The 12,651-nt window shown below is 31.3% G+C and overlaps 1 protein-coding gene across 2 annotated transcripts; it reads right to left on the bottom strand.

The window, feature by feature from the left end:
• Positions 1-489: 489 nt before the first annotated feature.
• LOC126725587 (cytochrome P450 CYP72A219-like) lies at positions 490-8,054 on the bottom strand. Of its 2 annotated transcripts, none has more exons than XM_050430390.1 (5): positions 7,694-8,054; positions 4,950-5,167; positions 3,064-3,308; positions 1,961-2,348; positions 490-1,083 (listed from the first exon to the last, which is right to left on the bottom strand). In XM_050430390.1, the coding sequence occupies exons 1-5, from the start codon at positions 7,974-7,976 to the stop codon at positions 658-660; spliced, it is 1,560 nt and encodes a 519-aa protein (XP_050286347.1). In that variant the 5' UTR covers positions 7,977-8,054; the 3' UTR covers positions 490-657. The 2 variants fall into 2 exon arrangements, with proteins under 2 accessions (XP_050286347.1, XP_050286348.1); XM_050430391.1 differs by lacking the exon at positions 7,694-8,054 and adding an exon at positions 5,298-5,383.
• Between the last annotated feature and the right edge of the window lie 4,597 nt (positions 8,055-12,651).

Raw genomic sequence — 12,651 nt, 5'->3', positions numbered from 1 at the left:
ATGCAATGCAAAAAATAGAGTTAATGAATTTTTGAATGCTTTGGATCAAGAGCAAGATAAACAAAAGAGAGAGGAATTGACTTCATGGATCCCCCTCCTAAAAACTATATAAAATTGAATGTGGATGCTGCTGTCTCATAGGATTTCACTTCCTTAGCTATGGTGGCTAGAAATGAGAATGGAGATGTGTTAAAGATATGAACTAAAATTCATGAATCATGCACTCCTACTCAAGTTGAAGTAGCTGCAATTTTGTGGTTAATAAACTTGTCTATCTCTGAATATTGGTGCAACATCATAATGAAAGGGGATGCAAAAATATGTTTTGAAGCCCCAACTAAAGAAGAAGAATCAACTAACTGGTCTATCTCCTTAATCATTCGTAATGCTTTTAATCTAAATTTATCTTGTTTTAGTTGTGAGTTTTGCTAGGTTAGGAGATCTCTAAACTCAACAGCTCATTATGCTACTAAATTTATCTCCTTAATCTTTCTCTTATAACAACTTCAGTATTATTATTCAAAAGCCAATCTCTAAATGAAAATAGTATCCTTTGAAAGAAGATACGACACTTTGCCAATAGTATCAATATACATATGAGATGTTGCTTTTGTCACGAATGCAAAGCTTATTTGACAGCAACTTCTATTTTCTATTCTAAAGCTTTCGTAGAATAATGTGAGCACCATATTGTGGTTGAAGAGTTATACTTGAGAAAGGAGCATGTGCATAACACGAGGAAGGCTCAAAGGAGAAGTGTTGTAGAATCACAGACAGAATCATTTTGGCTTCTATCATAGAAAAATTTTGTCCAATGCACGTCCGAGGACCCCATCCGAATGGGAAAAATGAAACTTGACCCCTTGTTGCTTTTGAAATCCCTTCAGCAAACCTATTTGGATTGAAGTCGTTTGCATCATCACCCCAAAGTTCACAGTCATGATGAACAAGGATTGCCGGTAAGCAGAGTTGAACTCCAGCTGGTAAAATCAAATTTCCGAGTTTTGTTTCCTCATGAACAGTTCGATAAAGGGAAATTGAAGGTGGATATAGTCTTAGAACTTCATACAAAATCATGGTCACCTGTGATATATATTGTAGGAATTCATTAGCTAGTGATATGCATATCAGACTCGTTTAAGAAATCTTTTATAGAAGCAATGCCCTTCCAAAAATGCTGACTCAAAGAAGTTTTGAAAACAAAAATTCATCCTAGTGAATGATCGAATATTTGAATAACTCATTTGGTTACTTCGACAATAAAATCTCATACTAATTAACTAGCCTAACGAAGTATGTCAAACTTGATTGAAAGCCTCATAAATTTTTGGGGGATTAATTGTACTCCTATTTTCAAATCTATTATCACATCGCTACAAAAATGTGGTGGTGCAATTTCCTCAATCAACTAAATAGGTTCCTATGCAATAAACAAGATTCCTGTAAGAGAAAAAAGAAACAGGAAAAAAAAAAAAAAAAAAAAAAAGTAGATTTGATATTAGTCCTCATATATATGATTTCCCATTGGGACCTGCATAGTGTAAAGTGTAAAACCCTTTAGTCTAACTTCAGTCCGTTCACATGAAAATCAATCCTATATCTTAATATTCTATATATACTTCTATCAACTAAATAGGTTCCTATGCAATAAACAAGATCCTGTAAGAGAAAAAAGAAACAGGAAAAAAAAAAAAAAGTAGATTTGATATTAGTCCTCATATATATGATTTCCCATTGGGACCTGCATAGTGTAAAGTGTAAAACCCTTTAGTCTAACTTCAGTCCCTTCACATGAAAATCAATCCTATATCTTAATAGTCTATATATACTTCTATCAATAGCTTTTGTTGTTATCGATGATGCTGTACAAAAAATATCTTGTATTCCGAGGAATCTGAAGGAAAGAATGATCTATTTCTTCTTGGAAGCAATTCAATGTAAACTAATTTAAAGAACTCACAATTTTGAGGTGAATTAACCCATCATATTCTGGTTTGTTTTTACCAAAGACTTGTAGGACCTCTTCTCTTGCACGTTCTTGCCAACTTGGATACCTACTCAGAATAACCATTGTCCAAACAAGTAAAACTGAGACGGTCTCTTGTCCCGCAGAATAAAATATCTTACATTCCTCAATTACATCTTGGAGATTCATTCCTGCATTCTTGTCGTTCCCATGTTCTTGAATTTCTTTAAAGTTGGACTCAAGAAGTATGCCTAGTAAGTCACCAGTTATGCCTTCACCTGCTTTTACTGCCTTCTCTCTTTTGTTGATAATGCCTTTAAGTGAAGCTTGTAATTCTTTGTCAACTTCTTTCATCCTCTTGTTTATTTTAGTTGGCAAAAACCTACATGTGAACCATTCATACAAACATGAGTCAAGATAAAGTGAATTAAATCCCTCACTAAAAGGAAAAAAAGGAAAATTTAATCAGATCAATGCTGGTAATGGTAAAGAGAGATTTGAATTCTGACATCTCCGTTGAAAACTCCAAAAAATACCAGTTGACCTATAAGACTATTGATAAATCCTTATTATAGTTAAACAATATTATAATAAACATAAGGAGAGCAAATTAAAATACGCTTATAGTGATTTTTAATTTTTAAATTCACTCATTACGTTATTGCACAAAATGACTTTTTGTGGTCTTAATTGGCTGCTCTTTGTGAAGAAAAAATGGCTCTAGGAAATCAACACAAAGCTAGTAAGTGAAACTTCAAACCCATTGGTTCAAATTAATGGTAGCTCGAGCTTACATGAAGCATATGTGATTTACTTTTGCTTAATAACACTTTTACTTTTGCTTAATGATACTTTTACACATTATTCTACACATTCTTCCACACTCTTAAAATGCACTAAAATAGTAACTTCAATTCACGAGTTCCAAGAGTGCGTAAAAGAATATGTAAAATAGGGTGTATATAATAAATACTACCTTACAATTTAGTATATAAAATGTAATTTATTTTAAATTTGATTATTTTGATAAATGAACTTAGTCAGTAAGAAAAACTTGATTACAAATTATTAGTAGATATTGAAATGTTTTGGTTTACCTCCAACCCGGAATATAACTAGACAGTGCAATTTTCATCACAAGCTCAGCTTGTTCTCTTTGGAGTTCAAAAATCTTACGTCCTTCATCATAGCTACTCCCAAAGGCTGTTTGAGAAATCATCTCAGTTATCAATGTTTGCAGATAAGGCCATACATCTAACTCAATTGATCCCTCTTTAGACACCAAACTTTCCCATTTGCATATCATGTCACCGCAACACAGATAAAATGCTGCTGACATATTCTACAGCAAACAACATGAAAAAATTTCAAGGACTGTACTTAGTAGGCACATAACTTCCAAAACTAATATGAAAAAACACACTACAAGAAATCTGAGTTTAGGCGGCATTTGTAAAGAGTCGCAAAAAACCCAAAAAATGTCGTTGTAAACACAAATGATATACAGCGACTTCTTTTTCTTCTTCTTCTTCTTCTTTTTCTTTTTTTCTTTTTTTCTTTTTTACGACGTTTAAAACCCATAACCAAATGTCAATGTGAACTGTGGTTCATATGTAGTAAAGCACATATGCACACGCGCACACACATAATCTTGGGTGTTATTTGTTTTGGGAATCCATAATATCTTGAGTGTTAGATGTAACTAATTGAAGCATATAAATGCTAAATATTTGCACATATTTCTACTTTATGTTTGTAATGATGGAATCCACATCCTGCAAAAGATGAAATAAAATTTGAGAAAAAGCTTTAATAAATTTTGAGAAAAGATAAATATTCATGACCTACAATATTTTCACCAACATTTTAATCATTAGTTTCACTTCTGAATGATGCTAAAATAACCCTAGCAAATATTTAGAAACCTACACCATACTTTTTATGACTTAATCACTTTTAATCTAGACTAACAACTTAGTCAAATATAAGTGATTAACCAATTTTCATATCACAAACACCAAGGTACAATAAACATAACAAATAAAGAGTTATATAGAAATTAAGAGAAAAGCATGCAAACCAAGGCTAAACACAAGGAAAAGTTTAGGAAGAGGAAAGTAGAAGTCCAGGTGGAAAAACTCTCCCTCAACCAAGTCACCGGAGATCTCCACTAGGTAATTTAGTTGCCATACAAAGAAATCCTATGAAACCTCCAAGCCCATGACCCTAATTCACTTGACCTCTCCAAGTTCCAGCTAGCAACCAGCTGTACTGAGCCCTTTCTCCTCCTAACTTTCCAAAAACACCTCCATTGAAGCACCAATGGAAAACCACAAAAAACATTGGATTTTGAATATGGCTTCACTCACAACTCACAAGGTTTTGTGTATTGGTGTGAGATGAAGGGAATACAAATCTCAATCAATGGATGAATGAGATGGAAAAGAGATGAAGAATGTTTTTAGCTCAAATCCTAAAATTTTTCTCTCTTTTCTTATAGAGTATGGCTTCTAAGATGATAAGAATGATGTATAGGAATAAGTTACACTCTTATCTGAAGTCCTAGTCATGCACCACAGCTTAGAATGTGTGTGCTGGACATAAAAAGTTTAGAAAACAAAGTACACTAATCGTGCAACTCGTGACCTTGTCGCGACTTGGCTGGTCGCAAGACAGTTGCAACTTGCCTAATTAGCACTCTAATCCTGACTTTATGCCACGTGTTACTTGCGGGCAGAGCAAGTCGCCTGAGATCGCAAGATGACTCTAAATGCAACTTTTACAAAATGCAGATGAACTCAAGTACATTCTACCCAAAATACAATTAAGTCTGAGAAATATACATTAAAAAGATTAAATAAAATACATACAACTTTGTTATCAAATAAAGCCAATTAAAACATAGACTTTTCAACTTCAAACTCCATTGTTGAATCAAAATTGATTTAAACGAACATCAAACAGATGGAAAGAATAAAGTAACCTTCAACTTCTCAAGATGGAATGCTGGACTGATAATCTTTCTGTGTGTAGCCCATTTCTCACCCTCATAACTTGGAAGTCCGGTTGCTAGTAACTTGACAAGTGGACTTGCATTTGGCTTTTGAAAGTCATATATCTTGGAGAAGATTTCTTTTAATTTTTCAGGGTCCATAATGTTCACCCTGGGGGTTGTGCCCATCCATGTAAAAGAATTCTTACCTGCATATTTGCTTGTGTTAGTATAGAAAAAGTTGAGTACATCTGACGTTCAAATTATGGTTGTTGACATAAGGAGATAGACAAAGTCAGGAAGATATCAATAAACACACACACACACCATTGAACTTACATAAGTTCTTTAGGATTTCATAATCTGTGAGTTTTAATTACATTAGGTCTTTGAGATTTCAAATATTTGAGACTTAATAAGTATATTATTTATCCTTAAAGTTTAGCAGTGATTTTTAGTCCCAAAAGTTTAAAATGATCTTTTGAGTCTTGTAGATGATATGGCCAAACTAAAAGTTGACACATCATCACTTCATTGGACATATTAAGGACTAAAAGCAACTAATTTAAGTTTAGAAACTAAAGTCCATCACTAAAAATTTTTTTAGAGGCTAAAATCAATCACTTCCGGTTTCTTAGGGACTAAAAGTGATTACTTCATACTTAGCTTCAATAAATAAATTGCTCATATCCTAAAATTGAACCGTCCGTGTTTAAAAAACATGAATGTAATACATTATCTAAGTTTTTTCTCTGTTATTATTATTTTTTATTATTAAAAATCCCAAAATCAATAGTGGTTTCTTTTTTGAGATAATATTTTCTAATGGGAAAATTACAAATTACCCATATCTGGTTTGGTTGAAATTTAAATTGTGTACTTGTGGTTTGAAATTTCATACTATACCAACCTGAGCTTAGTTCAATTAGATTTCCTTAATCCATATCTGTTAAAACATAGTTAAATATATGATTTTACTTCACTTTTATATTTTTCTCCTCCAAAAACAAAAAAATAAAATAAAATACAAGATCAAATCAGATAAAAAAGAATCAAACGGAACACTTGCATCATGAGATTTCAAACCACAGGAAGGCAATTTAAATTTCAATCAAATCTCAGATGGGTAAAGTATCAAATTTTAAATCACAAATAGGCAACTTAAATTTCAACCAAACAACAGGTTGGTAAGTTGTAATTTTCCCATTTCTAAACCTATTATTGACTACTATCCATATTTGGATATTGTTCGAGTGTCGACAATATGTACCAAAATTTTGGCACATAGTGCTTTTGTATTGTAGTGGGATTCACCTACCAGTTTTGTGAAAGCTTGTAAGAAAAGTTATTCTAAAACCATAACCTTTACTGCCATATTTCCTTCAACTATTTTATAAAGCAAATTATGACAGGTTATTTGTTACTTTTATATGAATCTATTATTTATAATTTGACGTATCAAAATTGTGATAAAATTTTGACACAAAAAGTTGTGGTCATAAATTTTTTCATGAGAAGTATGAAAATTTAGATGATTTTTTTTTTTTTTTTTTAATGGATGTAGCAATATTCTAAGCTTTATTCCTTAATGGTCTAACGAAATTCAAATCCAACAGAACCCAATTACGCAAGACTGTAAATAGTTGTGTTCCACTCAATTTTTTTTTTCCATTCACATATATGTGTGTATATATATATATGTGTGTGTCTATATATATATATATATATATAAATAAAATAAAATAAATAAATAAATAAAAACAAGTAATTAATCATCTATCAATAATTTGGGCACATGGAAACTTAATTTTGGACTGTCCTTCCATCAGCTTTTACTACCTGAAAAATAATTAATCTTGTTTCAACAATGACTTTTTCCCCTTCTATCGATAATCTTTACATTAGGATTTTGATTATTAAAAAGAAAGTCATAATAAAGTGATGATTAGATTGATTATTTAAAAAATCAAGTTTGGGTTTTTCTAAATAAACAAAAATTGTTGGGATATTTATAAACCAGGAAGCTATAAACTCCACTCCACCACCAGCCACGTGCAATGATTTCTCCACTTCTATTCTTTTTTATTTCAAAATCTCATCAGCTACGTTATCTCACTTTATGTCTTTGAAAATTTTAGAGACACGGAAATTTAAATGCATAATTGATGAAGAAGAAAGTTTCAAATGGTAGCCAAAACTTGAGCTTCCTCCACGGCTCTGAATTTCTGTTCTCTTCTTCTTCTTCTTCTTTTTCTTATTCGCTCTTTTTTCTTTTTTTTTCTTTCAATTCATTTGCTAGCAGATTTGATCTGAAGTTTATGTTTAAAATGAGGGGGAAAAATATAGAGGCTAACTTCATACAGGCCAAAACTTCAATTTCAACCGGAATTTACGGAATTAATAATAATGATTTTTTCAATTAAATTCAAATACATAAGTGGATTGCATTTATTTCTCGTTTCAAAAAATAATACTATTTGTGCTGTATCGCCAATGATAAAAATAAAAATAAAAATAAAAAGTATGTGAATTAAATTTTTTTTTAAACATAATATATAGTAGATAAATAACCCTATCTAAGTTTTTCCTTTCAGAAAAATTAAAATTCATTCATGAATTTAAGTGTGCTAGAATTGAATGGATTGCAAATTGGAAGTCTAAGTTTGACAAAATCCTTTTTTTTTTTTTTTTTTGTTAAGTTCAAATCACAAATACGAGAGTTGTTGTAAACATACCATAATTGGTCACAACTTGATGGACGAAGGGTAAGACACGCGGCGCAATGTCATGGGTGAATACGTTGATGGGTTTAGACTTGGCTTGACTTGTCATCTTAGAGATCTCCTTCAAGTCTCCAAAAAAAAGCCTATAGGAGTTGCCATTAAGACCTTGCTCCCTTAAGCACTTCTCTAGCTTCTTTGGCCTCAGCCAGAACCCATTCAGCACTCTCCATGCCCATGTTATTAGTACCACAACTGAAACTATGGAAACTGCAATTCTGAGCAATGATATTTCCATATTTGGAGATAGAGTGAGTGAGTGTAAAATGAATTAGATGGATGCTTTTTATAGTTCTTGTTTTGATGATAAAGATGCCAAGCGTTTAACATTGAGGCATCTCTTATATATAGCCGAAACCTGTCCTGTACGGAGTGAGGTTGTAGAAATAAATAAAGGGGAATAAATAGTTTTTTTTCATTTATTATTAGGTGGGGTTTTAAATCATGCATATCTCTGTTAGAAATATTAAGAGTGAACCCATAATTTGTCATTTACATAAACACTATAGGGAATTGGTGTCAAAATAGATATAGATAAAGAAAAGAAAAAAATAATTTCTAATTTGGTCCTATATATACAACTATTTTTAAAATACAATTGATCCAAATGTGAAAAATCTTTTAACCTAAAATTGTGAAATGCGTAACAAGCTAGAATATTTGATAACATATTAGAGCTGTTTATGGTATTGAGAAAGTAAAATAGAGAAATCAGAAATAGATAGCGGAAGTAAAATTAACGTGTTTCGGTAAGATTATCTATGTCCGTAACATAATAAAGATTTAAGAGAGTACATCTTCAACATATGAAATTGTCATGAAGCATCTATTGAGAGTATATAAAAAGAGAGACCAACTTTAGGCTAGAACATACTAAACTTGAAGTTATGATGTAATGAAAGTACTGCAGTAGTGTAAGTTGGTACATTTAAGTCATTTTGATGCCTTACATTTAAGTCATATCAATGCCTCAAATAGGGCAAGCCTAGAATATATTCGCATCTTAGTAAAAAGAATAAAAAGAATAAAATAATAAAAACAAACAAACAAAACAAAAGTTTCTATTCCTACACTTTAATCTAAAGTTGAGAGAAAATCTAATTAGATTTTACAATTGAAGTTTAATTTTGTATTAATTAAGTGTCTCAAAAATTTTCCTAATTTTGGTGCCAAATATAAGACCACACCATAAATATTCATCCAAATATTCATTGTATTTAGAACAATGCAGAAACTAAGGAGTCCTATTAAAAAATGCAAAAAAAGTGAAACACCATTTCATGTCTTACAAATTATGGAAAAACAAAAACTCAAAACTATATATATGAAGAGAAAATTTGACCACCACCACCCACTGTTATGCCGGCCTCCGCCCACCCAACGGTCGACTTGGCCATGGTTTGACGTGGTTTTACAAGTTTTTTCCTTTAAAAATCTTTGGTTCATTTTTAACATTTAATTTTATTTTTTATACATAGTTTGGTTGGATTTGATTAGTGGGTTTGATTTTTTTGGTAGGAGAAAAAGAAAATTCCTAGGCTGCGTAAGTGGAGTTGAAACCATAAATCCAAAGAAGAGACAAGGAGATAGGGATTGGAGTTCCATAGCAAAATGTCATCAATATTACTCAATAAGGACAATAGGAATACACCAATCTCACTGGCTCTGACTCTAAAGTTCTTTTCCTGTTCCAGTTTCTTTTTTTTTCTTTTTTCTTTTTTCTTTTTCTTTTTTTCTTTTTTTTTTCTTTTTTTTTTTTTTTTTTTTTTTTGTGGTGTAGTATTATGCTGGTTGTGTGATTTTTATAGAGGGCTATGCTTCTTTACATGTGAACACTATATCCTTTACAGGTTTTATAGGTTATGATTGTGCCGTTTAGAATGGTGCGTTGAGTAAGAATTTTCGCATTTGTTGTAATTGTAGCTAGATAGTAAAAAGATGCGGAAGACATATAAGTAAATAAAAATGAAAGCAATTGAATAGTATCAGTAGTTACACCAATACTGCCCAAGAATAACAAAAAAGAGAGGACTTTGTTCTAGAGAAAATAGTGATCAATTTTGTTGTGAATTGGTTTCTTGATCACCTATAATGATTGCATATTTGCCAATATCTATCACTAAAGATTTGCAATTTTTGGCAGAATTTTATGTGGTAGTTCTCATCACAAACCTAAGTATTTCAATGATTGAAAAATGCATAAATTTCACAGAAAAATGTATAAAACTGTTGGGAATGACCATAATTTGACTCCCTACAATCACTCTAAAACAGACCCGCATGGTGTAATGTCGAAGACTATAAAAGATTTAAGTGTGTCTTCCTCACCACCAATTAATTTTAAGGTAGAATGGCATAGCTTACAATCCGACAAAAACCCTAAATTGAATCGAATGAAAAATATTAAAATTTAAAAAACTAAAAATAGAAAAGCCTCTAAATGTGCTATGCATGTGTCAATGAATGGAAAGTTTTTGCATGTATTCGACATGATCTATTCATAATACTAAACACAAATTAAAAAAATGATGATGACCATGTAGAGAGGGAAAATTCCCGACCTATCACAAGCTGAGACATCACATTACCAAGTCCACAAAATACAGCCAATTACGAAACACCATGTATTGCTACTAGGTTTTGCTATCACTATTCAGAAACCAACAGAAATTTGCCAAGTGTCATGCAAGAGCCAATCACGCATCAGCGCACGTGTAAGCGATGACTCAAGCAGCCTTGCACGTGTAAGCAATGACTCAAGCAGCCTCGCACGTGTAAGCGATGACTCAAGCAACCTCGCACGTGTAAGCGATGACTTAAGCGAACCAATCAAGCTGTGACATGTGTCACCAATCAAGTTCCGCCACGTATCGCTCACCCACCCCAAAACTCCTATAAATAGAAGCCTTCCTGAGACTTTTAAAAAGACCAGAATTCAGAAGGGAAAAAGCTCTGCGAAGATCAAGCCTCAAAGCCTTCAAGAACTTCAAGAACTTCAACCCCAAAATCGGAGAACATTCGAAGCAGAATCATCCAAATCATCTGCCTAGATCCTAAAGTTCACGGGAATCAAGCCAGAAGTGTCCGAAAACATCAACAAATCACAAATCAGTGAAGCTCAACGGATTCAAGCCTCTAAAACTCCGAAGAACTTCCACCACAAACCTTCGAAGACGAAGAACGCACGAAGAACATGAAGAACGCGAAGAACAAAGGATTTCTAAACAAGCTCATAGCCAGAGATTCATTGTAATTCTGTTTCAGTAATCTTCGATCCATCCCTCAACCAAATTGAAGGATATTTTGTGTTCAAGTCAAAACCACATTACCGCAAATCCAATCAATAAGTTTTGCAAGGAGATCGAATCAGAGGATCACTCTTTTGTAATTTCAGAGAATTGTACCATACAATCATAAATACAAATTCGCATTTGTGAAACTATTTTACTTGTTTGATTTATTTCAAACTAGAAATTTAGTTGCTTACAGACCACAACTATCTAGATCATATAAAATGAAAGTTGATTAAATAAGTAGAAACATTATATAATTGGTTAGGTGGACTGTGTGTCATAATTGATAGGGAGATTTGAAATCACCATATCTTTAAAATTAGATTAGGGTTACAATGTTGCTTTCATTTTTTTCTATCCAAATTATTAGTATTATTATTATTTATTTATTATTAAAACTGAAGCCTTTGACTTTTGGTTGACTTCTCCACAATTTTCCACATCAGCATTTTTTATTTATATTTTTCAATTTGATTTAATTCCATTTAATTCTTTCAATTTTAATTAAGTCTTTTTTGTTTTTGTTTTCTGTTTTTTGTTTTTGTTTTTTTTTTTAAAGCATAAAGAGTTTAGTAAGTTTCCCACATCATCTATAACTTTTTTGTTTTAAGAACTCTCACTCCATGAAGATGAGGAGAAATAATCTGTGACGGTGGAAGAGTGGTAATTATCAACTTTTACTCTACTGTTTATTAATTTTTAGGATATAATATATACAAAGAGTTTTTTTTTTTATCAACTTTATTAAATAAAAGAGGAATATAAATATTGGAGTTAGTGGCAAAAGAAAGAAACGTAGAAGTATAATTAATCCAAAATAATAATAATTTTTAAAAAAATGATCACGTAATTAAGCAAGGGCAACTCTTACCATGTTCTTAAGAGTCTTATACTCTTATACTCTTATCTATACATACATACATACATATATATATATATATATATAACCGAAATCTTTGACTTTTTATTGACCTCTCCAGAGATTGTCACATTATTATCATTTTTTTAAAATAAAATTATTTTTGTTTAGTCCAAACTTAACAAAGAGTGAAATTTTATCTCTCTAACAAGTTCAACTTAAACTCAAACTCATCATTATCATTTTTTTTAAATAAAATTATTTTTGTTTAGTACAAACTTAACAAGAAATGAAACTCTATCTCTCTAACAAGTCTAACTTAAAATCAAACTCAAATGTTGATAATTTATCTCCAAATTTGCGAGGTTAATCATGAATACTATAAAAGTAGTACAAACCCCAAATTTTTTTTTTTTTTTTAAAGCAGAGTAGAGGTTTGAGCTCTTCTTTTATTATTTTCATCTCCTCTACTTTGTTTTTTTTTTTTTTTTTTTAAAAAAATTGTTTTATGGTTTTTTATGTATTTTTTAAAAAGTAATTTTCATATATGAACTACCAAACTCTCTTTAGCCATTTTTTACAAATTTGCGAAGTTAATCATGAACACTATAAAAGTAGTGCAAACCTCTTTTTTTTTTTTAAAGCCGAGTAGAGGTATGAGCTCTTCTTTTATTATTTGCATCTCCTCTACTTTGTTTAAAAAAAAAAAAAAAAAAAAAATTGTTTTATGGTTTTTTAAAAGTAATTTTCGTACATGAACT

Source organism: Quercus robur, chromosome 5, assembly GCF_932294415.1.
Source record: "Quercus robur chromosome 5, dhQueRobu3.1, whole genome shotgun sequence".
In the NCBI taxonomy this organism is placed as follows: domain Eukaryota; kingdom Viridiplantae; phylum Streptophyta; class Magnoliopsida; order Fagales; family Fagaceae; genus Quercus; species Quercus robur.
Note: the sequence above shows the minus strand (reverse complement) of the source record. Positions and strands in the feature narration are given on the sequence as shown.